The sequence below is a fragment of the Salvelinus alpinus genome, chromosome 33 (assembly GCF_045679555.1).
Source record: "Salvelinus alpinus chromosome 33, SLU_Salpinus.1, whole genome shotgun sequence".
Classification (NCBI taxonomy): domain Eukaryota; kingdom Metazoa; phylum Chordata; class Actinopteri; order Salmoniformes; family Salmonidae; genus Salvelinus; species Salvelinus alpinus.
In genome coordinates this window covers 19,006,633-19,034,516 of record NC_092118.1, presented here as the reverse complement: position 1 = coordinate 19,034,516, position 27,884 = coordinate 19,006,633, and the positions used below count along the sequence as shown (strand labels likewise).

General features: G+C 42.9%; 1 protein-coding gene across 2 annotated transcripts in view; it reads left to right on the top strand.

Annotated features, from left to right (window-relative positions):
- Nucleotides 1-13,467, top strand: part of LOC139563198 (ubiquitin carboxyl-terminal hydrolase 10-like) — a 29,680-nt gene extending 16,213 nt beyond the window's left edge. For both annotated transcript variants that reach the window (XM_071381543.1, XM_071381542.1), the window contains 10 exons: nt 886-977; nt 1,100-1,209; nt 1,446-1,504; nt 1,599-1,702; nt 3,458-3,557; nt 3,769-3,937; nt 5,138-5,303; nt 7,039-7,183; nt 8,161-8,226; nt 12,192-13,467. In XM_071381543.1, coding sequence (XP_071237644.1) covers nt 886-977; nt 1,100-1,209; nt 1,446-1,504; nt 1,599-1,702; nt 3,458-3,557; nt 3,769-3,937; nt 5,138-5,303; nt 7,039-7,183; nt 8,161-8,226; nt 12,192-12,379 — 1,199 coding nt within the window. In that variant the 3' untranslated portion in view covers nt 12,380-13,467. The remainder of the gene's footprint in view (nt 1-885; nt 978-1,099; nt 1,210-1,445; nt 1,505-1,598; nt 1,703-3,457; nt 3,558-3,768; nt 3,938-5,137; nt 5,304-7,038; nt 7,184-8,160; nt 8,227-12,191) is intronic.
- The last annotated feature ends 14,417 nt before the right edge of the window (nt 13,468-27,884 follow it).

The window sequence follows — 27,884 nt, the reverse complement described above, 5'->3', positions numbered from 1 at the left end:
TCTGGAAGAAATATACAGACGGGCCTTCTCAGTGGGTTACTTAAGCCTGTCATCCTTTTTGTAAACTGGGATTTTTCATCTGAGGTATTTATGAGAGATGGCTTCTGGGCAGGCTAATGTGCTTCTGTCTAGATAAACCTGATGGTTTCCTGTGCTCTACGGCTGTAGATAATTAAACCATGCTCCATGTGGTTGCCTTCACCGTTCAGTAGAAAGGCTTATTTTGTACCCACAATACAGTGCTCAGACTGCGCACTCCTGTCAGGAAATGAACAGGAGGATGAACACGAAGCTATTATAGGACCCCTTACTGGTGTCACCACTACCAAGTCTCATTTTGATTTCCAACCCTGTATACGATCGTATCTCTGGACTGGATTTTATCTGGAGTGTGCCTTTACTGTTTAGCCAAACTATATTTCTCTTCTCCTGGAATGATCGTTTCACTTTTAGCAAACCTGTTATCTATAAAAACCATGTTTCTGTAATTTGGAGGTTGTTCATAATATGCTATGTACGTAGGCGGAACTATCAAAAAAACTGCCTGCCATTTTTAACCCATTTTCCCATAATGTGATTATGTGGTGGTGTTTTATGATACTTTCTATGTTGGAATGTCTGTCCACGTTACCATGGAAGCTGTGTTGTCAGTGACAGTCTCCCTTCCTAGGCGTGGCACAGTATTTCCTTGTTCTGACAAACCAGCCTTGTGTGCCACTGTCATATGATGCAGAGTTGGAAGAAGGGACACAATCTATATAGCACACAGTATGGTGTAAATTTATATTATTTTTGCCCTTTGCTTTACAAACTAGCTTCTATTTAAACTTTGATTTTAGTAAGGGATATGTGTTCAAAATCATGTGTATTTGTTTGAATCCCCAGAACTAATTGAGAATGTGAAGTTGATACACAAACCAGTGTCTTTGCAACCAAGAGGACTGATCAACAAGGGAAACTGGTGCTATATCAACGCTGTATCCTTTTCTCAGTTGCATGTGAAATGCTTAAATCACACCATGTCATAAACAAAGTGACATTAAATGTCTGTATTTAGTGTTCCAATGAGGTTATTTTACCCTTGACTGCCACCCCCGAGACATTGCAGGCCCTGATTGCTTGCCCTCCCATGTATCACCTGTTGAAGTCCATTCCCCTGTTCAATGACACCCAGAGACCCTGTACTTCCACACCCATGATGGACAACTTGTAAGTAGCCTCTCTCCCTGGGAGCTGACTGGCTGTTTTTAAAAGTCAAATCTCACAAGCAATAGAGGTCTTGTTTGTGTGAAAATAAGCAGCGACAACAAATTCCTGCCTGAACTAAATTGGTTAAACTGTGTTAAGAGTATTGAGAGAAGGTGTTAAATGTGTGCTCACTGCATTGGGTTGGGTGTGTACTTCTTTTCCTGATTACAACTCCCTGACCTTGTTTCTCCCTCCAGTGTAAGGCTTGTCAATGAGTTCAGCAATATGCCTGTGCCATCCAAAGCCAAGCAGCAAGGTAAGCTGTCTGTCAGCATCTTCTAAAAGAGCTAGAGTTTCTTGTATTTCCTGTTGATGTTCATTTGATGTGTTCCTTGTTGCTTTTTCCGTAGCTGCTGGTGAAAAGATAATAAAAGACATTCGACCAGGTGCTCCTTTTGAACCCAACTACATCTACAGACTCCTCACCCTCATCAAGTCGAGTCTCTCAGAGAAGGTAAAGCCATTGGGCATCCAGACCAAGCATTTACCTGCGGCCTGTAAAATGAGTAATGTGTCCTCGGAGGTTGTACTAGCAATTAGGACTGGGTGATGTATTTTATTCATTTGAATGTTTTAGCGCAGAATATTGCAACAGTCTTTTTTTATGTCCGCTTGTTGTCATGTTTTATTTTTGGTCTAGTCTCCTTTGCTCCGTCTGTGCTGTGTGCACCTTACCATTTACACACACACCAAGTCCCTCCCCCGGCCACTCACAACAACAAAGATGAGAGATCACTTCTTCCTCTCTGACAAACAGGTTTCAACTTTCCACTTGCATTTGTGGTTTGGTCCAACAGAATCGGTCATATGGAGACTGAAACACATTGAGACATTATTTTACTGTAATAGAGGAGAAGTTAACCTTTCTAAATGATACCCTTTTTATCTCTCAACTCTTCAAGTTGCTCACAGAGCAGACACTACTAAAACAGGAGTATCAATGAACATTGGTTCTGGAAAATGTGTTTTAGGCATTTTAGCCAGAGACTGTTATACTAGCTGTCTAGTCTGTTTTATAAATGTGCAATAATTATAAAACACAAATATAAGGAATTCTGAGAAATAAGGTAGGCTACATGATTTCAACGTCTGAACAAAGTGGACAGGCTAGCATGCTTTTCAAACCGTTGGAAACAGACAGAACGGTGTGTTCATAACAATTCTATCTTGTTAGCCAGCACATAGGCCCAAGTTGGCTAAACTTGAAATATAAAGATTAGCTGGCTACTCAGTAGCACATGGGCTTGAGTGATTGTTTGAGACCTGTGTTAATGTTCTATAATGCCTGCTACAAATGTTAGTCATTATTAGTGAATGTGCATTATACATGGTTCTGGTTATTTGTAACAAAAAGGTTTATTTTCATAGACTGACTTATAAGCTAGAACAGTGATTATTGCAAAAAAGCAGGTGATCTATTTTTGATAAAATAATTCAATTATTAATGGCTCTTATGGTTGTGGAAGGCTTACATTTAGCCTAAGTATAACTTCACAAGCCCTGAATTAGATTATTGCTGGCTGTTTGAAATGCAGTGTATTTGACATTTAATTGTACAACAAAGCTTATGTAGAGAAAACATATTGAGATATATATCGTGAATTGCCGAGAAGTTAAATAATAAAGAGGTGATTTTTAGGCCGTACCGCCCGGCCCTACTATCAATAACATCAATATAAAACGATTTAGTCTTTACATTTCAGCCGGGTTTTATTTCGAATTTTGAACCATCCAGACATTCCACACTTTCAGGTGTTCAGGGACTTGGAGCAAATAAACTGAAACACTTGGTATCACCTGTTTCCTGACACTGGTTTTATGTAAAATTCCACATTCTCATCAGTACACTTGAGTCTATGCACCAGAGACGTTCAGTCTGTACCTGTCTGATGGTACAGTACATGGATACATGTACAAATATCCATCTGTTGGTGCATGAGACATGCTGACTCATTACTGATTCATACTCGCATGAAGTGTAATTAAAAAAGCTATTCCAAATGGAATGAGAGAGCTCTTGAGGCAGGCATTCCCTATGTGGTTTAGATTGTATCTCACCTGTGCCATGTGCACACTGATGTCCTGTCCTGAAGCTCAGTAACAGTGGACAGGACCTGGTGTCTGCTGAGTCAGTGGTGTTGCATTAGAGCGCAGGCTCCCTTTGGCACCGTGGTCTCATTAGTGCTGATGGTTGTGCGTTCTCTGTCAGGGTCGACAGGAGGATGCGGAGGAGTACCTGGGCTTCACCCTCAATGGACTGCATGAGGAGATGCTGGCTTTGAAAAAGCTCTTCTCCCCTCAGGAAGAGAGTAAGTAGTGCCATGGTCTAAATCTGATGCATGAGGTCATACGATTATCTGTTTACACGTGCTCTCTGCTTATGAACTGAACTGATCTAGTCCCTTTTCATTTCACATAATTTCCTTATGTTCTTTGGCCTCACTGCTGAAGCTGGATCTGCTCTATGATTGCCATTGACTGTGGTTCTAAATCAGTTGTCTCTTCTCCTGTCTTGATCAGAAGCCCCCACACCCAACGGCCCAGAGTCCCAGTCAGACGATGCTGCTGATAAGGAGGAGGGGAGCGAGGACGAATGGGAGCAAGTGGGCCCCCGAAATAAGACCTCCATTACCCGTCAAGCTGACTTTGTCCGCACCCCTATCACTGACATATTCGGAGGGCACATCCGGTAGGGTAACACCGTTGACTTGTGAGGTGTCAGGAAACTCACACACAGTTTCTTTACATGTGAGGTGTTGCTTATAATGGAAACTTAATGTTGTTCATGACGATATAGTCAAGTCAATGTTTTGGTGGACCCAAAGCCTTTACTACTATTTCCTTGGAAGAAAAGCCTGAGGCTTGGAAAGACACCTGGCTTCTCCCACATGAAGCCAGAGTGATGGTCAGCCACTGAGTGTTTCTTTTCTCCCTTCCCAGAGCTTATTTTTCTTAAAGCCCAGCAGCAGAATTGTGGCACCAGTGGTGTCCTTGCCCTTATTTTTATTGGCTGTGGCGCAGGTGCTTGGTATGACAGGAGAACAGAGAGTATAGTGCCATCTTTATCTGGGCCCCCTTGGGCTGGTTGCCCTGGCACCACATCTGGCCCCCAGCTCCGACCTCAGCTGAGGATGCCATCCCAAACAGGCCTTCCACCAGCTGGCTCTGGGCTTTCTCTGCTCAAGAAGCACTCTTCAGCATATCAGCCATTGTGGCCCGGCCTGTGGTCGGTGGCCTGGACAGCCAGGCGTGGGGCACACACTCTAGCAGAGAAAGAATCACAAAACAAATTTGAAAGTGTAGGACCTGTGAGGGTGTGCCTGGGCCAAATGACATGCTCTCAGAGGTTCTGATCTGGCACATGCCTGGCCTGACTGGGTTACAGATCACTTCAGAGGATTATTTTTCTCTGAAAAAAGAGAAAGTAGTCAAAGTAAATGGAACATAAGGGCAGACCTTCCGGAAGGTCTACATTCACGTTTTCAGCCACTCGAGGGTAATTGGTTTGGCTGAGGGGTATCATTGGAGCAAGTTTGAAATTATTTTCACAATTTAAAGAGATTTGCATGACCGTTTCACTCATATGGCTGTCAGAGGGCTATGAATGTTGGAGTTGTTTTTGCCATTTGAACATTTTGGATCAGTTTCTGCCACTAAGAGGAGAATTTGAGGAAGGAGAGGAGATGATTCATAAAGGTGTAGTTTGGAGAGACGTGTAGAGAGAATCAGTAGTATGACCCATACACTTTCCTTCAAAGCTGTGATGCTGTTTTCTGAGTTCAAGATGTCATTGAGAGATACTCAAAACCCATTAATGTATGAAGCTTTGTGTAATGTCCTTGTATTCATTGTCTGAAGTGGGGTATATTTGACTTTCTGTCCCATGCAGGTCGGTGGTGTACCAGCAAAACTCTAAGGAGTCAGCCACCCTGCAGCCCTTCTTCACCCTGCAGCTGGACATCCAGTCAGAGAAGATCCGCACCGTTCAGGAGGCCCTGGAGACCCTGGTGGCACGGGAGTCAGTTCAGGGCTACACCACTAAAACCAAGCAGGAGGTAAGGGTCTTACACACACAGTACACCTATGCTACTATTAAACCATTACAAGGCTCGGATGTGTTTGCATATTGGTCATTCTGATTTCATTCTCAATCGCTTGGTTTCCCCACCCACATGCAATTAGTTGAAGTATGTTGATCCAAACTTGAATGCTGCCTTGAAAACCTCCAATTGATTTCCGTTAGTTTTTCTTCTGCAATCTGAAACAAGGATGTGGGCATGTTGGCAGTTAAAAGTAAAACATGTAGTGTTTAGACAATGAGAATTTTTGTTACTGTGGTGTCTCGTTTCGTTTAACGGGAGTATTTGGGATGCTCAGCAGCACTCTCTACTAGTACACAAAGCACTCTCCCCTTGATGGGCCCCTTCTAATCGGCTGAAGTGGTTGGACTCTGACAGATTGTCTTCCCATTGGCCTTGTTTCTCTTAATACACTGAGGGCTGTGTTGTGCGTGTGGACTCTAAAGCATTGTTTTTGCTTCATGTCGAAACAAATTTATTTATATAGCCCTTACATCAGCTGATATCTCAAAGTGCTGTACAGAAACCCAGCCTAAAACACCAAACAGCAAGCAATGCAGGTGTAGAAGCACGGTGGCTAGGAAAAACTCCCTAGAAAGGCCAAAACCTAGGAAGAAACCTAGGAGGAACCAGGCTATGAGGGGTGGCCAGTCCTCTTCTGGCTGTGCCGGGTGGAGATAATAACAGAACATGGCCAAGATGTTTAAATGTTCATAAATGACCAGCATGGTCAAATAATAATAATCACAGTAGTTGTCGAGGGTGCAGCAAGTCAGCACCTCAGGAGTAAATGTCAGTTGGCTTTTCATAGCCGATCATTAAGAGTATCTCTACCGCTCCTGCTGTCTCTAGAGAGTTGAAAACAGCAGGTCTGGGACAGGTAGCACGTCCGGTGAACAGGTCAGGGTTCCATAGCCGCAGGCAGAACAGTTGAAACTGGAGCAGCAGCACGGCCAGGTGGACTGGGGACAGCAAGGAGTCATCATGCCAGGTAGTCCTGAGGCATGGTCCTAGGGCTCAGGTCCTCCGAGAGAGAGAGCATTAGAGAGAGCATACTTAAATTCACACAGGACACCGGATAAGACAGGAGAAGTACTCCAGATATAACAAACTGACCCTAGCCCCCCGACACATAAACTACTGCAGCATAAATACTGGAGGCTGAGACAGGAGGTGTCAGGAGACACTGTGGCCCCATCCAATGATACCCCCGGACTGGGCCAAACAGGAAGGATGTCCTCTCTGACTGCGCTGCCTGGTGAAAACACATTGTTTTAAAGCCACAGTATAAGAAGACAAATGTGCCTTGCCTGCTTCCTCTGTATGGAGACAAAACCGGCGAGGGCAACATCTGTTGAACAGCTGTAGTTGGGGCCTCAGCGTTGTGTTGTTTACCAACCTCATCAGCTTTTATTTTACAAGACAGTTGTTACAGTACCTTGATATTGTTTTAGAAGTAGCTGGTAGTTGGGGTCACAGTCTGGTTCTGACAGTGAAGGTGTAAAACCCCAGTGATTCACAAGTGACTAGATCAACGCTCACAGCAGGTTCTTGGTGTAGGCCTGTGTGACAGTGTGTGCTGGTTTTGTTCAGAGTCTAATCCCTGGGTAAATTGGGAGATCCTGTTCTGGTTTATATTAGCTGTTTGATGTGGCTCCACTGTGTCAAATGGTCCCCTGGCTCAGTTTGATAATCTCTCCTGTGTTTGCAGATTGAGATCAGCCGGAGAGTGACCCTAGAGGAGCTCCCTCCAGTGCTGGTGCTCCACCTCAAGAGATTTGTGTTTGAGAAGACTGGAGGCTGTCAGAAACTGATCAAGAACATTGATTACCCTGTAGACCTGGAGATCAGCAAAGGTACATGAATCACTGAAAAGCCTCCACAAACCATTGGGTGAAGTCCCCACTTAAAACACATGCCCCAATTATTGAATTAACTCTATTGAATGTGTGTTAAGCTCTCTGAACCCTGGGTGAGAAAGGCAATCGTTCATAACACACTTCACAGTCAGCATCTGATCATATTCCAGTAAAGACTAGTCTTTCCACAGTCTGGGTCCTAGTTAGACAGACACACAGGTGTAGCTCACTTATCTGACATTGCGTATTTAAACGAGGGTGCCGGCAAAATGCTGGGAAGTCGTCATCAGCGGCAGGGAGAGATGATTTGTGGGTTGACCTCATACCGTTAAAGGCCTCCTCATTCAGCCCCAACACACAACTTTACACCTCATCAGTCCTGTGCTGGCCAGCCAGCCTGCCTATGTTTACTGCTCCGCCCGGCCTACCCTACAAGCCCTGAACCCACAGCACACGGAGGAAATATTTATAGAGGACCCCCCCCGATAAAAATACAATTTCAGGTCAACATGTCCTTAATATCTGAGGGAGCCTCTGTTTCCATCTGTCCCATGTAGGAGGTTCAAGTGGGGTTTCTGTAAGTAATCCTAAAGGCACGTCTACCAAATCCCCACAGACAAAGTCCCAGCAGCTTGAGGATATTAGTACTGTAGATTTGCAGAATAAGCATCAGAATGTGGAGAGAATCATCGTTCCAATGTAAACTGGGTCCAGTGTGTTGGTCTCCTGCGGTGTATAAATTATAAAAAGTAGGCTACATTTAATTCTGGCATGAGCGGCAGCCTGCCAGCATTTTGCGTACGATTTACCAAACGCTACACTGGGGTATTTTTATAGCCACCTTTATTTCGACGGGTTGGCTTTCATGGCACACAGACCCAAATAACTATAATTGATAGTGCTCTGAGGGATATCTTATACATTTTGTTTCTCTCTGTGATGTGGCTGTAGTGTATTAATTTGTCTCTCCTTAGATCTCCTCTCTTCAGGGGTGCGGAGTAAAATATTCAAAGGCCAAAGAACCTACAGGCTCTTTGCAGGTATGTACTGTATATACCGATTTATGATCAACTACACACCTCTCCTACACCCACAGTATCACTCAAATGGTCATAATCATTCAATTATATGCAGTAATAGGGCATTGGCCCTATGCTACAGGCAACAACATATATACACTGCTCAATAAAATAAAGGGAACACTTAAACAACACAATGTAACTCCAAGTCAATCACACTTCTGTGAAATCAAACTGTCCACTTAGGAAGCAACACTGATTGACAATAAATTTCACATGCTGTTGTGCAAATGGAATAGACAAAAGGTGGAAATTATAGGCAATTAGCAAGACACCCCCAATAAAGGAGTGGTTCTGCAGGTGGTGACCACAGACCACTTCTCAGTTCCTATGCTTCCTGGCTGATGTTTTGGTCACTTTTGAATGCTGGCGGTGCTTTCACTCTAGTGGAAGCATGAGACAGAGTCTACAACCCACACAAGTGGCTCAGGTAGTGCAGCTCATCCAGGACGGCACATCAATGCGAGCTGTGGCAAGAAGGTTTGCTGTGTCTGTCAGCGTAGTGTCCAGAGCATGGAGGCGCTACCAGGAGACAGGCCAGTACATCAGGAGACGTGGAGGAGGCTTTGTGGGGCCGCACAGCACTCCATGTGCTCGCCAGAGGTAGCCTGACTGCCATTAGGTACCGAGATGAGATCCTCAAACCCCTTGTGAGACCATATGCTGACACATGCACATTTGTGGCCTGCTGGAGGTCATTTTGCAGGGCTCTGGCAGTGCTCCTCCTTGCACAAAGGCGGAGGTAGAGGTCCTGCTGCTGGGTGTTTGCCCTCCTACGGCCTCCTCCACGTCTCCTGGTGTACTGGCCTGTCTCCTGGTAGCGCCTCCATGATTTGGACACTACGCTGACAGACACAGCAAACCTTCTTGCCACAGCTCGCATTGATGTGCCATCCTGGATGAGCTGCACTACCTGAGCCACTTGTGTGGGTTGTAGACTCCGTCTCATGCTACCACTAGAGTGAAAGCACCGCCAGCATTCAAAAGTGACCAAAACATCAGCCAGGAAGCATAGGAACTGAGAAGTGGTCTGTGGTCACCACCTGCAGAACCACTCCTTTATTGGGGGTGTCTTGCTAATTGCCTATAATTTCCACCTTTTGTCTATTCCATTTGCACAACAGCATGTGAAATTTATTGTCAATCAGTGTTGCTTCCTAAGTGGACAGTTTGATTTCACAGAAGTGTGATTGACTTGGAGTTACATTGTGTTGTTTAGGTGTCCCTTTATTTTTTTGATATATATATATATTAGTCAAACATTAAGTTCAATAGTGTGTTCAGACTCGCACTGAGGTGTACTCCACATGCTATCTCAGTGACTGATAATATTGATCCTCTTGAGTTGAGCTACCTTGGAAGTCTTGCTTCGGCAACTGAGTTTTTGATAAGAAGCAGATTGAACTTCTCGGAGCCATGACTTTGCTCTTGGAAAAATGTTATGTTTTGTACAAAACTCAATTGACCCTTCGCTAAGTCACACCCAAGAATTTTCAGCAACCAATGGAAAGCAATAGTTGTCAAGTGCGGCAACTCATACAAGCTCACGCTTAAATCTCATGATAGGTAGTGAGGGCTATAGCAAAAACTGAGTTTTCATTATTATATATATATATTTTTTAATGGCTAAATAATAGAACAGTGCACCAGTAATACTTGGTACTGTGATTCCTGAAATACAGAGCTTTTTTTTCAAATCTGAAATTATACTTTTGTTACATTGTTTGCTATATCAGCTGGTTAGGTAGCTCTGTCTCATTGACCACCAAACGTTGCTAACCACTTAATGTATGTTGGTTAGATAAGTTTGCAATGTTATGAACCTGCTGTCGACATCAGGATAAGATTTGAAAGAACTATTTAGCTCCAAAAAGGGTTATAGCTTTGACTGCATGCTGACAGTGAATTCAGAGCCATTTAGTGGCTAGCTACCCTACAAACATAATTTTATCAGGTTCCTGTGAAGAAATTGTAATGACAGTCCACCACAACATAGCCTCCCCAAGTTTCCTTACTAGCAAGGTGTAGTCTGTTTTTTTAACAGTAACCAAGGGATGCGGGGCTTAGCGAAGGGTCAATTTCGGGAAAGGTTGACTCAAACCATGTTTAGAAACTTTTAGTGGGAGCAAAATGCTGTTTCTGCAAATGTATCTATGCCCTACCAAATTCTAGAGTGTAAACATACCTGTTTAATGTACTGGACAGTATTATGACTTGTCTGTGAAGAAAGGTACAGTGAAGAGTTCAGTTGCTATGATTCCAGAGGACTCCTTGTGGAATGATGCCTGAGGTAGCTAGTGCTGATCTCAGCTGTGAAATGACGCAAGAGTTTCATTCTCTGTGGTAACCATGCATATCGGTAAAACCACATTCTCCCACTCCTCTCTTCCTCCTAGACCCAAGAAGTATTTCTAGACTAGAGCATTACACCAGACTTTACCACAGCCCTGCCCCCCCACCCCACCCCGATAACCTCCTCCCTGGCAGGACCAAAGGGAATAAAGTGGGCCTTCATTAGGGAGCTCTGCCTGCTCAATGAAAACATCTCCACTGTGCTGCTGTCTGGTGTAGGTGTGAGTGGCCAGTGTTCAGTTAACTGTTATTTCCAGCAGCTCATTCAGCATGTAGTTCTCCTGCCCCCTCCTCCACTCTCTTCACGCCTCACTGACCAGTTTAAACAGAGACAACCTCCACTGTGGATATGGGTGTCCTGTTAATCTCCCTGTAGTTTGGAAGTAAATTGTCTTCAGCCGTTTATTTTCCTTTCAGTGCAGAAAAAGGCTTTCCTTGTCAAAAATCTGTTAGTAGAGTAACCCCTGGCAACTGTTGCTATAGCGGTGCAGTTAATCTTTTACTGTAAGATCCTGGAGGTAGAAGTTTTGCCTTCTCTCTGACCATCTGGCCCATGGGACGGAGAAAGTCTTGATGAAAATGTCTCATGCTAGTCAGCGTGTAATGTGATAACATAACAGTATAGTAAATATGTAATATAAGCGCCTTTGGAAACTTCAATCGTGCCATTTTAAAATTCTGGCGCCAGTGAAAAGGTGAACCTATGCAATCAAGCACTTAGGGGAAAAGTTGTCTCAACTACACACTGGTATTTCTTGTTTCCCTCCAGTTAAACCAATCATTCAGTTGTGGTTGCACATATCTGTTGTCAGATGAGGGGGTAATGATGTTACTCCTTGCCTATAGTAGCTTATGGTTTCAGTACAAAGAATGAGTTACCGCCTGAATCTAGTTCTGTGTCCAAATCAAACAGATCTAACAAGATTGCCATGTTTACTCAACTTAATGATTTATTTCTGCCTGGTAATAACTGTCACTGTGGCTTAAATCCGAAGCCCACTTTTAAACGTGGTCTTCATGGTATCGTAGTGTTTCACACTAAGGGCATTAAGTCCATTTGGAACACGTGTTGCCAGCCTGTAAATACGGGCACAGAATGGACTATGTTATTTTCTTTCCACATTCTCCTGCTGTAGTTACTTAGGTTTCTACATTTGGTCATGATTGATGCATTCCCAAGAATTCTTATGACACTTGATCAGATATGTGAAAGAAGTGTAATATAAGTTTGAACTATATGCTTACAACATGATATTCAATGCCTACATTAATACCACACTGACATGGAGGCCTCTCTGTAAGGCTAGCAACCCTGGTCTACATGCCTAGGGTGCTCCAGAAAGTTGCTGATATCAGTAGTTAGTTACTGGCTCTGACCTTGTGTAGCCAGAACCAGATAACAGAATGACTTTTCCATTTGGACATTGTCATTTAGCAGACGCTCTTTTCCAGTTAGTGCATTCCTCTTAAGATAACTAGGTGAGACAACCACATGTCATAGTAAGTGCATTTTTCCTCATTTCAGTTTGATTTCCGCCTCTGAAAAGCTTCCATTTTGTGTGTCCCTGTCGCAGTTGTCTATCACCATGGGAACAGCGCTACAGGCGGCCATTACACCACGGATGTCTTCCACATCGGTCTGAACGGCTGGCTGCGCATTGACGACCAGTCAGTGAAGGTCATCAACCAGTACCAGGTGGTGAAGCAGACTGCTGAGCGCACTGCCTACCTGCTGTACTACCGTCGCGTCGACCTGCTGTAGACACCACACACACACACACGTGTTCATGCACACTCAGAGGAACACAGAGGAACACTCGTTTTACACACATTCAACTACATATACACACTCCCACTACAGACATACACACAAGTGCGCATACATACAAACACACACAAACTAATGAACAGGAACACTGCCCAACTTCTTGCAAGATTTTCTTTTTCCTCCCCCTCGTCCCTGCTTTTCCAGAGAGCCAGCTTTTCCAACAATGCCTTTTTTCCTTTTATCCTTTTTTGAAAGAATTAGAAGGGAAAAGGACGTGTTGTAAAATATTTTCCCTGTGATGGCTTCCTCTTCTCTGTGCGCCACTGCTGTTTTTTTAATGCTGAGAGGAGAGACTGTTGAATGGACTGAGGGGAGGGGACCTTGAGACTCGCCTCTGAACCTACAGCCTCGTTCAGACTGGGAACAGTGGGTACCTTACCCACAGGACGAATTATCTATCTACAACACCAGGCTGCAGATGGCCGGTTGGACTGCTGGAGAGAAGTAATAATTTTTTTGGTTAATCTACTCATTTTTTGTTGTTGTTGAAAATGGCATAAAATAATCAGTGTTTTGCCTTTTAGCAAGGGGAGTTGTTGTCTAATGAATTTGCAGCAGTTTAAACACCTGTTGAAATTTTGCCAGAGTGCATCGAAAAAGGCCCAGCACCAGCAAACGACAAAACGTTATCGAATGAGTCTCTTTAACTCCAGAGGCAAGATACTCTTCATGGCCACCATCTCTTCTTACTTCTCCACCTTCCTCACTTTCCTGATGCTTTTAAATCTAGGTAAAACTTGAGCCATCAAAAAAAAAAAAAAATGACAGGAGAAGAGGTGCTGCTACCGTGTGCTGAAACTAAACAGCTTTGTTTGAAAGAACCTTGTGTTTTCTGGGTGTAGAATTAGAATGACTATCTAAAAACAATTTTAATGCGCTTTAGGATTTAAATGATGATAAAAAAAGAAGCTACTGTGCACGTATAATATATCTGATCAATAACGAGATGTGGATGTGCTAATGCACACTTGCAGATATTTTAAGATTTAAAAATAAATAATTAAAAATAAAAAAGGAAAAAAGGAAGAAAAAAAGTAACATCTGAATCTAGGTGAGTGTCACCTTGTTTGGCTCCCTGGGTGGCTGTTAGTTCTAAGGATTTCTGAGTACTCTGGAACACTGGAGAGATACCAGTGAAGACTGCGATTCCACCACAAGCACCAGCCCTTGTTCATTTTATACCTATCCTTTCCCCCCTCCATCCTTCTTTTATAATTTTTTCCCTGTTCTGGTCTAAAGGTTCCATCTATGTATAGGCGGTCTGCCGTTGTAGAGTTACAACAGCCACATGACTCCTTACCCCCCAACTCACCAGAAAAAGGGGGCTGCCTTAGGCTCGCAATGCGAAGCTTTCTAATCCAAATCTCCACTCAATGTACGAGTCCAACCCAGTGAGTGTGACAACTGTAAGTCAAATGTCTGTGAAGTTTTATTGGACTGTACCTGACCTTTGCATTTCCTCTTTTGTTGCTGAGTACAGTTCTTCTCCAGTGAGAGAGACTGTCCATGTTGAGGGGAAGTGGGATCACATCTGCTGCTTGGCTCTAGAAATTAAATCCCCCACAATAAATGCGCACAAAAGGAAATCATGTTTGTTTTTGTTTGAGACCTTGCTTTTTGCATCATTAGTATTCATTGATTGTGTTTTGAGTTTCGCTTAAATGTTATTTTTCATTTGTTCAATAATACCATGACCGTTTCCCCAGAGTTATACTATATGACATCTAAATTGATAATTGAGTGAAATTACCCAAGGTAAAAGCACAACAATGAATAAATTGGACAATTTCTTTGCTTGATCATATATATTTTTTTCCCTTTAAGTTTGATCCATAGTTTAATTTTAAGGGACATTTCAACCAAATCAATGTCAGAATCTGTCAGTATTTAATCCTTTACAAAAAGAACATAACTGGTACATTACTTTGCTGAAGGCTTGGTGCATTGTGGTTTACCCTTGTATACTCTGTCTTTAATGGGCAAAGCAGACCATTTTCTAAAGATCTTTCACATACTGTATACACTTTCTCACATACACACACTACGTGCACACACACTACGTGCACACACACTTGGCCATAAGATAAAGCGAGGTACACAATTGGGAATGGGTCTTTTTGTAAGGCGGCTCTCACACTTTCCCATTTCTGACCACTGGAACGTTGGGGCAGTGTGAAATAATTTTTCCCACATCGGAATAGCAGAGCATGCATTTTAGATCTTACAGGAAGAGCTTATTTTAGCCTATTTCTCACTTTGTAGTTCTCTCACTGATGGTAGCAGACTTATTCAATATACCTGTATCCCCTTTTATTTAAAGTGACTGGAAACTGAGTAATGGAAATAGTTATCTTACCATGTGCATTTTCTGTGTTGCATACTTTATTGAGTTTGGAGCAGTGTCATTTAAATTGCCCACACAATTCCCTTCCCATGAATTAGTGTTGTATATTTTGTCATGAAAAATGTGTATTATGTTAGTGACTGCAATTTCGTAGTCTAAACTGTGCAGAATTTGGTTCCCACAAGTCATTTGCTTATTACTTATGGGTATGTAAAGTCTTTTTTTTTTTTTATCTCCAAGTGAAACCAAAGGATACTTCACATTGACCCTGTTGGCTTTCATAATTGCGCTAATGCTTCTGTCTAATTTTGGTTTCACCTCTGCATCATAAGTTCTGTTGCCACAGCTCATGATTCATTCAATCAGCATGACTCAGTCATTCCATATGAGGAAATTGAGCTGATCTGTTCAGATCATTATAAAACTCCTTATAAGTGTTAGTTCAATTGTGCTGATGGCGATGTGGTCATATCTGATACTCATTGTGACAATGTTGGTTTGATTTGTTTTTCTTTCCCCCCTGAAGAATGTTTTGAAGATGGTTTGAAACAGACACTAAAGCTGTCAGAAAGCTTTCTGTTGTACACATTTTATCCCTGAGTCTTTTTTTATGATTATGGTCAGGATATGTGCTGGCGAATCGCTTCAATGATGTCGTTCTGTTTAGTTTGTGCTTCCTAACACGGTTGTCTGCTGAGGGCTTGTGTGGGGATATCAAGCTGAAAACTATATGCTGTCTTTTAATCTTAATCCTCCAGCATTCTACTCTTTTTGTTTATTGTTCAAATAAAAGATTGTGGAAAACCGAAGCTGTTTGTTAATGGTGTAGTCAGACTGCTTAGCCTTCTTTTGGTACTCCAAACATCTGTAGTCTCTACACACCTTCAACTGCCCTAGTACGGACAATGTCACAATAACAGCCTGGTCTCATAGACTAGACGTAACATAGAAAATGTGAATCCGGGACACTCAAATTAGTATGGTATGGTTTAGAGGTCGATCGATTATGATTTTTCAACGACGATACCGATTATTGGAGGACCCCAAAAAAAGCCGATACCGATTAATCGGCCACTTTGTTTTTACTATATATTTGTAATAATAACAATTACAACAATACTGAATGAACACTTTTATTTAAACTTAATATAATACATCAATAAAATCAATTTAGTCTCAAATGAATAATGAAACATGTTAAATTTGGTTCAAATAATGCAATAACAAAGTTTTGGAGAAGAAAGTAAAAGTACAATATTTGCCATGTAAAAAAGCTAATGTGTAAGTTCCTTGCTCAGAACATGAGAACATATGAAAGCTGTGGTTCCTTTTAACATGAGTCTTCAATATTCCCACGTAAGAAGTTTTAGGTTGTAGTTATTAGAGGACTCTTTCTCTACACCATTTGTATTTCATATACCTTTGACTATTGGGTGTTCTTATAGGCACTATAGTATTGTCAGCCTAAGTCATAAACAGCACAATGCTTGAAGCACAGCAAAGAGCTCCTGGCAAATGCAGGAAAGTGCTGTTTGAATGAACGCTTACGAGCCTGCTGCTGCCTACCACTGCTCAGTCAGACTACTCTATCAAATAATAGACTTAATTATAATATAATAACACACAGAAATACGAGCCTTAGGTCAGTAATATGGTCAAATCTGGAAAATATCATTTCAAAAACGTTTTTTTTTTTTCTCAGTGAAATATGGAACCATTCCGTATTTTATCTAACGGGTGGCATCCCTAAGTCTAAATATTGCTGTTACATTGCACAACCTTCAATGTTATGTCATAATTATGTACAATTCTGGCAAATTAATTACGGTCTTTGTTAGGAAGAAATGGTCTTCACACAGTTCGCAACGAGCCAGGCAGCCCAAACTGCTTGCACAGAACGCAAGAGAAGTGACACAATTTCCCTAGTTAAAAGAAATTCATGTTAGCATGCAATATTAACTAAATATGCAGGTTTAAAGATATATACTTGTGTATTGATTTAAGAAAGGCATTGACGTTTATGGATAGGTACACATTGGTGCAACGACAGTGCTTTTTTTCGCCAATGTGCTTTTTAAATCATCACCCGTTTGGCGAAGTAGGCTGTGATTCGATGATAAATTAACAGGCACCGCATCAATTATATGCAACGCAGGATAAACTAGTAATATCATCAACCATGTGAAGTTAACTAGTGATTATAAAATGGATAGTTTTTTATAAGATAAGTTTAATGCTAGCTAGCAACTTACCTTGGCTCCTTGCTGCACTCGCGTAACAGGTAGTCAGCCCGCCACGCAGTCTGCTTGTGGAGTGCAATGTAATCGGCCATAATCGGTGTCCAAAAATGACTATTACCGATTGTTATGAAAACTTGAAATCAGCCCTAATTAATCGGCCATTCCGATTAATCGGTCGACCTCTAGTATGGTTACGTAAGACAGATGGTTACTTAAGGCAAAAACGAAAGTAGGGTGGTTGGTCGGCGTGGATAGGTGGGCGTACATCTAGTAACCCAAAGGTTGCGAGTTTGAATCTCATCATGGACAACTTTGGCATTTTAGCTAATTAACAACTTTTCAACTATTTACTACTACCCCTAACCTTAACCCTTTTAGCTAACCTTAACCCTTTTAGCTAACCTTAACCCTTTAACCTAACTTCTAAACTTAACCCCTAGCCTAGCTAACGTTAGCCACCTAGCTAGAATTCATAACGCATCAAATACGTAGCATATTGTACATTTAGCAAATTCATAACATATATAATACGAATTGTAATTCTTAACATATGATACGAAATGGGTGATGGACATCCACAAATTAATATGTACCATACGAAACTTAACACATTAAACTAAATTGATTGTCTCGGATTCATGTACAGAATAATACGAAGCGCTTTGAAGTAGAAACTGATCCTCACTGTATATATTGCATGTATTGTAACCAATATATTAATAATCACCTGTATTGTAGCCTACCAGTATCTAGAAATAACCACCCATGGTCTCATTCCTCATTTAGTTTTTACCTACAGTATATGATGTGCAGTATTTGAGTTTATTTTATTTTTACAGGGACAGTGCACATTAATCAACGTTTCAGTCAAAGTGCCGGTTTTAGCCAGCCGGCTAATTTTCAACCGCAATCCCTGGGCAGGTTATTAAAAACAATTACAATATAGACAATCATTGAGCAGTGAGCACACGCAGAGCAACATAGGACAAGCAAGACATAGCATACAGACAGAGCAACATAGGACAAGCAAGACGTAGCATACAGACAGAGCAACATAGAACAAAAAGCAGCAAGACAAAATTCATAAAAGCAACAAAGTGTTTCCACACCTCACAAGCTACAAACAACAGACAACATGGAAAGCGGCAATACACAGCTAGGGATTATGTTCACAAATCTGATTGACCTTTAGCCATGTCTTCATGCATTTTGTGAAAGTGTGATAGGTGGTGCAGTTATGTGTGTCTGATGGCAGTGTATTCCAGACATGGGAAGCTCTCACAGAGAAAGCAGATTTACTAAAGGTGCTTTTCTTTAAGGGAGCTATACAGTCACCTCTCATGGCAGACCTTGTGGATCTGCTGCCAAATGTTTGGGTTTTCTGTTTAACAAAAATACTGAGTGGAGGGGGAGCTAGGCCATTTAGGATCTTGAATACAAGACATGCGTCGGTGTATTGCACACGATTTTCCCAACTCAGGAGCTCATGCTTTCTGAGAATGCAACAGTGATGATGGCTATTGGGCTTCCTATCAAGCACTTTGAGAGCCAGTTTGTAGACAGACTGAATAGGTTTTAATGTTGTACAGCAAGCTTGGGCCCAACTAGTCACGCAGTATGTTAAGTGGGGGAGTATCATAGATTTGAAGTACAGTTTTGCTACCTCTGTAGTGAAACAATTTCGTATAAATCGGAAATTAGCTAGGTTGAATTTGGTTATTTGAATTACCTTTTTCACATGATTTTAAAAGAGGTTGGAATCAAGTATGATGCCAAGGTACTTGGCATCAGACACCACCTGGAGCTTCTCCCCTGACACATAGACATCTGGCTCAGTAGCATCTGTTGCCCTCTTTGTGAAGAACATGCAAACTGTTTTTTTCACATTGAGATGCAAACACGAGTCACTTTGTAACCTGGACCATTACAGTAGTGAGTTATTGTGCAGCTTGTTGTTTGCTCTTTGCATGCACATACAGTGGGGAGAACAAGTATTGGATACACTGCCGATTTTGCAGATTTTCCTACTTACAAAACATGTAGAGGTCTGTCATTTTTATCATAGGTACACTTCAACTGTGAGAGACGGAATCTAAAACAAAAATCCAGAAAATCACATTGTATGATTTTTAAGTAATTAATTTGCATTTTATTGCATGACATAAGTATTTGATACATCAGAAAAGCAGAACTTAATATTTGGTACAGAAACCTTTGTTTGCAATTACAGAGATCATACGTTTCCTGTAGTTCTTGACCAGGTTTGCACACACTGCAGCAGGGATTTTGGCCCACTCCTCCATACAGACCTTCTCCAGATCCTTCAGGTTTCGCGGCTGTTGCTGGGCAATACGGACTTTCAGCTCCCTCCAAAGATTTTCTATTGGGTTCAGGTCTGGAGACTGGCTAGGCCACTCCAGGACCTTGAGATGCTTCTTACGGAGCCACTCCTTAGTTGCCCTGGCTGTGTGTTTCGGGTCGTTGTCCTGCTGGAAGACCCAGCCTCGACCCATCTTCAATGCTCTTACTGAGGGAAGGAGGTTGTTGTCCAAGATCTTGCGATACATGGCCCCATCCATCCTCCCCTCAATACGGTGCAGTCGTCCTGTCCCCTTTGCAGAAAAGCATCCCCAAAGAATGATGTTTCCACCTCCATGCTTCACGGTTGGGATGGTGTTCTTGGGGTTGTACTCATCCTTCTTCCTCCAAACAGGGCGAGTGGAATTTAGACCAAAAAGCTCTATTTTTGTCTCATCAGACCACATGACCTTCTCCCATTCCTCCTCTGGATCATCCAGATGGTCATTGGCAAACTTCAGACGGGCCTGGACATGCGCTGGCTTGAGCAGGGGTCCTTGCGTGCGCTTTTAGATTCCGTCTCTCACAGTTGAAGTGTACCTATGATAAAAATTACAGACCTCTACATGCTTTGTAAGTAGGAAAACCTGCAAAATCGACAGTGTATCAAATACTTGTTCTCCCCACTGTATATGACTGTATCATCTGCATACATTTGAACTTCAGACCCAGTACAGACAGAAGGCAGATCATTAATGTACAGGCTGAACAGGAGGGGCCCCAGTATTGACCCTTGGGGCACTCCCACATCATAGCTAAGAGTGGGCGACAGCTCATTGCTCACTCTGACACACTGAGTTCTGCCTTCAAGGTATGATTTCATCCATCTCAAGGCATCGGGGGAAAAGTTGAACTTGGACAATTTTGTGATCAGAATCTCATGGTCAAATCAAATGTATTTATATAGCCCTTCTTACATCAGCTGCTATATCAAAGTGCTGTACAGAAACCCAGCCTAAAACCCCAAACAGCAAGCAATGCAGGTGTAGAAGCACGGTGGCTAGGAAAAACTCCCTAGAAAGGCCAAAACCTAGGAAGAAACCTAGAGAGGAACCAGGCTATGAGGGGTGGCCAGTCCTCTTCTGGCTGTGCCGGGTGGAGATTATAACAGAACATGGCTAAACAGGTTAACAGTATCAAAAGCCTTCCTTAGGTCCAGAAACACAGCCCCAACAACGCCCCCTTTGTCCATCTTGGACTTCACATTTTACAGAAGAAAGCAGTTGGCCGTTTCTGTGGAGTGTTTCGCTCTGATGCCAAACTGCATGGAGTGTAATGTGAAGGGGCTGTTGTTGAGGTGGGCAATCAGTTGTTCTGCTACACACTTTTCAACAACCTTTGACACCACAGGTAGTATACTAATGGGCCTGTAGTTACTCACGTCAGCAGGGTCGCCCGATTTAAAGATGGCCGTTATTATGGCCCACTTCCGTACCCTTGGAAACACGCCCAGACCAATAGATGTGTTGGTGACCTTAGTAATGGGGCCAATGAGTGACTCTTTGTAGTTTTTAAGAAAGGTAGAATCCAGCTCAAACACATCTTTGGCTTTAGAGTTCTTTAGTGAGCTAATCACCTTGTTACATTTTTACATTTTAGTCATTTAGCAGACGCTCTTATCCAGAGCGACTTACAGTAGAGTGCATACATTTTATTACATTTTTTTTTACATACTGAGACAAGGATATCCCTACCGGCCAAACCCTCCCTAACCCGGACGACGCTATGCCAATTGTGCGTCGCCCCACGGATCTCCCGGTTGCGGCCGGCTGCGACAGAGCCTGGGCGCGAACCCAGAGACTCTGGTGGCGCAGCTAGCACTGCGATGCAGTGCCCTAGACCACTGCGCCACCCGGGAGATACAACAGCCCCTTCGCCACCCGGGAGATTGTTCACCTTTGACTCAGAAACCTCCCTTATGAAGACAGGTTGAGTGTCATTCACTAGCACTGAGCCCAAGAAACCAGTGGAGGGGTTCTGTGTCAGTATCCTGACAGTCAATAAAGTAGGAATTGAAGGCTATTGCTATTTCGACTTACAGTATGCTGTAGCTGTTCTCCCCCTGACCAGGACTGTGGTCAAGCTGGCTGCCTCTGTGTCCTGACTACAGTCTGGTTCAGGGAAGTGAGCTTGCTTCTGTTTGGTTTATACAAGCAGGCCCATCATTTCAGATTTTGCCAGTGAAGGATTTTCCCCCCTCTGTTTTTCTTGCTATAATTTGGCCTTTTGCAGGGATGCGGGGTGCAGATTTTGCTCTCAGACTTGAACATGTAATTAAGTGTGGTATTTTTCTTGTTAATGTCACTGCACAGCTAAAGATCCTCTTTATAGGCCGGAGGGGGGGGATTACAACCCTGGGAACCCAGTGATGGACCACCTATATACTCAGAGAAGTGTCTCTTTCAGCCACACAGAGAAAATTATAGGTTGTAAGGGAGCTTGTTTTATCTCTTCCATTTTTATGGCATGAGTGGATGTTTATAGCCAGAACACATTTTTTTTAAGTCAGTAATTTGTAATGGGCATGTTGCATTGCAAACCATGGCATGAATGTACACTGAAAACAGGGGCTACTCTTAACATGTAGGTAGGGGTTGTAAAGTGACGTTTGAACCTTCTAGGAGATACTTTAACATTACCTGTGACGATTTGAAAACTAGCACCATTGCCTGTGCCACAGAGGTTTGACGCGTCAGGGAGAGATGGTCTAGTGAGGGATGGCTGAATCAGAAGTGCTTAGAACATTGAGTGAACATGAAGTTCAGAACTCTCCTATATGGGGGCTGAGTGCAAACTCCCCCATTCTTCATGAAGGATGGAGAGATGTAGTGCAGGAGAGAAATCTAATCTACCCCTAGAAAAAATGTGTGTGGTTACATACATCCATATCAACACCATAGCCTCCCCAAACCTGTCCCCTAACCACCTCAGTCCTTATTTTCAGAATCATTTTTCTTGGCTCCAGAAAACTATGCAATTTGTGACAACCATTTCCTGTCTGTAGTAACCAGGGAACTCGGAGGGGGAATCACATAGTTTAAGTTTCTCTTAGAACATTTTTCTGTGGTTTAGCATACACAATTCAGTAATTTGCATTTGAATGGTAATGAGCAGTAACGGTTACTTTCGTCCCCTCCACTGTGTGTTGGCACAGGACTATCCTGGCCCAGTCAAACAAACTGTAGACCTTGAGACTGGAATCCCAGGCATGCACTCCCTCCTCTGGTGCTGTGATGGTCCCTGTGCCCTCCAGCTACGCAGACCTCTCCCTATAGCCCCCTTGGCTCCTCACTCCAATGGCTGAGCCCCAAGAGACTTGCCACTTTGCCCTCTGTGATACTCCCACCCTCTTGTTCACCATCAAGTCCTATATGCTGCAGTTCTACATTTCCCAGCCTAAACTATCATGGATGTCTTATTTTCTATCTACTGTATGTGGAGCATCTTTCATGTTCTAGTAGAACAACCCATATTCACCCAGTCTCATTTGGTTCAGTCACACTGTCTGTACCCCATTACCCCCCCCCCCTCTGGCTACATAGCTCTCTCACCATCTCAGTCCTTCCCGTTCAGGGATTCCACAGTGCCCCCCTTAGTCGCTAGGGAAACAAACCGTGGCGACCAGGATTCGAAGGATCCCCCCCCCCCTCTCCAAATAAACTCCAGAGCAGGGGTATGAGCAGAGCAGGAGGGTGTTCTGAAATACTGCTGAGGTAAATATGAAACCCCCCTGTGCTTCTCAGTGTAGCGTGGCACCTGGACAAAGGCCCATTCAGTCAAGGACATGGTTGGCATCCTGTTACCTGAGTTTTATTAAACTCTGGAGATTTCCGGGTCTATGGTGGATTGCATGATAATGAAGAGCAGTGCTAGAACTGACACAGATGGGAGGATGTTTGAGTCACCTTTCTCATTTGGCTTTGAACCCCCAGATACAGTCTAGGTTGTGAATAATCCCCCCTCAAATAAAATCTGTAAGGACTCAATTCTATCTGAAGTTTGATTCTGAAAGTGATCCTCTTCCTCTGTCCACATCTCTTCCCACAGGTCTCAGGGAACAGTGCCCTCTGGTGGACATAAATCACACAACCATCAAGCCTGTAGAGATTGTTAGAATGTTCAATGTAAGTTATTCAGTATACAGGTAACAGGTTTAGACTTTGCCCTCTTTTCATGCCACCATTCATTGTGGTGAAAAGAACCCTCTGACATGACAGAGAGGGTTTGAGTGTAAATGGCTGTTCTGCCTCTCATAACATGTGAGCCTATTCTCAGGACTAGAAACTATATTATTTTCCCACAATTGTTTGCACGTTTGTTGAATCTTTGGACCATTTTCCCAAAACTCTAAACACAAAACCACAAACATAAAATGCAAAACTTTACAAATCTCGAGCAAAAGCAGACACTGCATTCATAACTGTTTTACCTCTTTCCATAGTGTTTTTTTTTAGCATCAAAATGACACACGCGCGTCATGAATAGATCTGTCTACTAACCAATACACTGATGTGCTCAACACAAAACGCTACTATGAATATCCCATCAGTAGGTTTATGCCTTTTGCATTTTTAGTGTTACACTGTAGCCGGTTGTAAAAGATTGTTACATTAATGTATACCTCTGAAATATACATAAATGGACACACACAAATGCCATACAGTAACAAAAACTTTGTAATTTATTTCCAAAATGCAGTATTTTTATAACACTTGTTTTGTATGTAACACTTTCCAGACCCAACAGGAGAAAACCAGGAAAAACATTCAGTAAGAATGGGTTTTCTGTACAAAAATAAAAAATGAAAGTGGCTCATTGTTTCAAAACTCTAAATACAAAAATACAAAAACACATGCAAAATGTAAGAAAAAATACAGTAGGCTCCGTCCTGCCTCCTGTTTTGGTCTGGCCACAGCACCTCATCTACATCGCAAGCGATGTTCTCCCTGGCTAAACAGAGGGGAAAGAATCTTCTGGAGTGACGGATCCAGCCACCGAAAGCCCCTATATCAACTTCATCCACATGCGTCCTCCATTGCCTGGACAAGAGGCATGCGTGCGAGGGGATGGCGGTCATACATACACCTTCCATCGCCATGCTGAAAAAAACTCTTCATTTGGGTTTAGGAATGGGGAATATGGTGGAGGAATGGGGAATATGGTGGGAGGTATAGAACAATAAATTGTGGATGGTCGATGAACCAGTTGCGGACCAGAGCAGCCTGGTGGAAACTCACGTTGTCCCAGATGACAACATACCTGGTCTGCTCTGGTCCACCCCTCTGCTTGGCTGGAATGAGGATGCCATGTAGTGTGTCCAGGAATGTGATGAGAAGGGCGGTGTTGTAGGGATCAAGGTTGGCATGGTGATGGAGGACGCCACGCTGTCCAGGGACAGTCACAATGGCACGGTGGCCAATAATGTTCTGTCCCCTTCTTTTGGATAGGTTGAAGCCAGCCTCATCAATGTAAATATAAACGTACTGAATTGCAGCGGCATCCAGCTCCAAGACTCTCTGAAACAGACAAGACAATATGTGACATAGACCTAGTAGACATAGAACAGTCAATATGGTGAGGCACAATACACTGGATTACAGTACTGTAATGTGTCTATACAGTGCTGATATGATAGTAAATTCACAGTATAGTACTTACTTGCACATATTCATAACACTGTTCTTTAACTCTCTCTGAGTTTTGCTGAAATGGCACCATGTAGACCTGTTTCATCCGGATTCGGTTGTGCTGTAACACACGGTCCAATGTAGACAAGCCCACCTGGTGAATGTTATTGAATATTGTGTTGTCTGCAATTATGTGGTTCTGGATTTTTCGTAGTCTAATGGTATTGTTTGCCACCACCATGTTCACAATAACGGTCTCCTGTTCTAGGTGAACAGCCAGTGTCTTCCACCATAGCTGTCTCTCAGTTCTGCAGAAGATCCACAAATATGATATGATTGGTTACAGTAAGCAAAATTTATCTATTTTATTAGGCCTACTGATATGTTGGACTGCAGTATACTACAGTATACATACATAAAGAGCATAGTGTAGATGGTAGGTAACTTACTGGTTCTCATTTCTGAATGTATGGATCATAGATGCAACGTAGTGGCTCAGGTTGGGCTGAACTCTCTGCCCAGCTTCCCTCATACTCAATCCATGGTTGAGCACATGGTCAACCAATGTGGCCCTGATCTCATCTGAGACAACTGTCCTCCCTTGTCTTCCTCATCCTCCTCTTCCTCCTCTTACTCTCACTCCTTCACCTCTAGCTCTTGTTTCATCATTGATCATCTTGTTTCATTCCATTTCCTCCAAAACAGGAGAGCTCATTTGTGGCTTTTTATAGTGCTAAAGCTCTGATTTCTAAGAGAACAATTCAGCAACTAGTGTTTACACCTGTGAGTAGTGGGTGTTGCCAATTGGTGTGTAGAGTTTGGCATTGTTTTCCAAAGGGACTAAAGAGATTTTAATTTTGAATGTTGTGCCTAATGTAGAGAACTGTGTGTAGTGTTTTGCAAAAAGTGTGATATAGAATTGAAAACTGAGTGTAAAGCAGGAATTGTGCTTGCGATTTTGCAGACTTGGTTTAGGGATTTGGTGCATGAGTTTCTGGTTTCGGTGATTGCGTTTCAAGTTCCAATTTTAGTGTGTAAACAATTGGGAAAAACTGTAATCCTAACAGTATTTCCTGTAGCATGTTGGTATCTTTACCAAGCACTGGACCCATGCCTGAGAGGGAGGGGGGAGATGTAGAGATGTTCTCATCCTCTGTCCCAGCTCTCTGTTGACACACTAGCTGTAGTGCTTGGGCACCTGGGCACAGTGTTTAAACTGCTGAGTTTCACTGAGAGTTTCTTGGGTAATTTGAGTAAAAAAGAAGAGGCCTTCAGCCAGTTGCACACACTGTGGCCTCTTAAAGGCCAACAGAGGGGTTTCACACAGAAAAAAGTAAATCACCGGATTAAGCGTTCCCCGTCTCTCACTGCTGCTAACCAGTAATGTTACTGTGGTTACCTTAATGTTGTTCATTTTGGCCTTATCAGAGTGGTACAGCGGAAAAAAATGATCATTGAGGAGTAATGTAAGTACAGTTTATGTGCTGGGTTCTTAGCAAGAGGGTGGTGGAGGATGTGGTGGAGCAAGCCAATCATGGGAGGCTAGGGGGTCAAAGCTTCCCTCTGAAGGGTAGGAGTAGTAGGACAGGGTACCCTCCGAAGGGTAGGAGAAGTAGGACAGGGTACCCTCTGAGCGGTAGGAGAAGTAGGACAGGGTACCCTCTGAACAGTAGGAGAAGTAGGACAAGGTACCCTCTGAAGGGTAGGAGAAGTAGGACAGGGTACCCTCTGAACGGTAGGAGAAGTAGGACAAGGTACCCTCTGAACGGTAGGAGAAGTGGGACAGGGTGGGACAGGGAAAGCAGGTCCATCTCCAGACAGAATATTAGTCCATGGAGCTCCTACATCAAACATAGAACACCTGAAACCCATTACTTATTTTAGGCAAGGGTCCCAGAACTACTATAACGATAGGGGAGGAGATGTGTTAATAATATGGGTGTAAGACTTATATTCATGTACACTGAGTATACAAAACATGAAAAACACCTGCTCTTTCCATGACGTAGACTGACCAGGTGAATCCAGGTGAAATCTATGATGTCACTTGTTAAATCCACTTCAATCAGTGTAGATGAAGGGGAGGAGACAAGTTAAAGAAGAATTTTAAAACCTTGAGACAATTGAGACATGGATTATGTATGTGTGCCATTCAGAGGGTGAATGAGCAAGACAAAATATTTAAGTGCCTTTGAAAGGGGTATGGTAGTAGGTGCCAGGCACATCGGTTTGTGTAAAGAACTGCAACGCTGCTGGGTTTTTAACACTCAAAAGTTTCCCGTGTGTATGTAACCGATGTGAAATGGCTAGCTAGTTAGCGGTGGTGCGCGCTAATAGCGTTTCAATCGTGATATCACTCGCTCTGAGACCTTGAAGTAGTTGTTCCACTTGATCTGCAAGGGCCGCGGCTTTTGTGGCGCGATGGGTAACGATGCTTCGTGGGTGGCTGTTGTCGATGTGTGCAGAGGAGAGGGACGGAAGGGGCGAGCCCAGGTAGGGGCGAGGAGAGGGACGGAAGTATACTGTTACACGTATCAAGAGTGGTCAAGCACCCAAAGAACATCCAGCCAACTGGACAGCTGTGGCAAGCATTGGAGTCAACATGGGCCAGCATCCCTGTGGAACGCTTTCGTGTAGAGTCCATGCCCTGATTAATTAAGGCTGTTCTGTTCCACTAAATATTAGGAAGGTGTTCTTAATGTTTTGTACACTCAGTGTATGTGCAAGACTGACAAGCCCAGATACACATAAAAGCCACTGCAGCAGCTTTCTGATGTCTCTCACTGGTTTACTATACGGATTATACGGATTATAATGCAATAAAACGTGGATTCCAGTAAAAACTTTTTGAACAAATAATTTTTCAATCA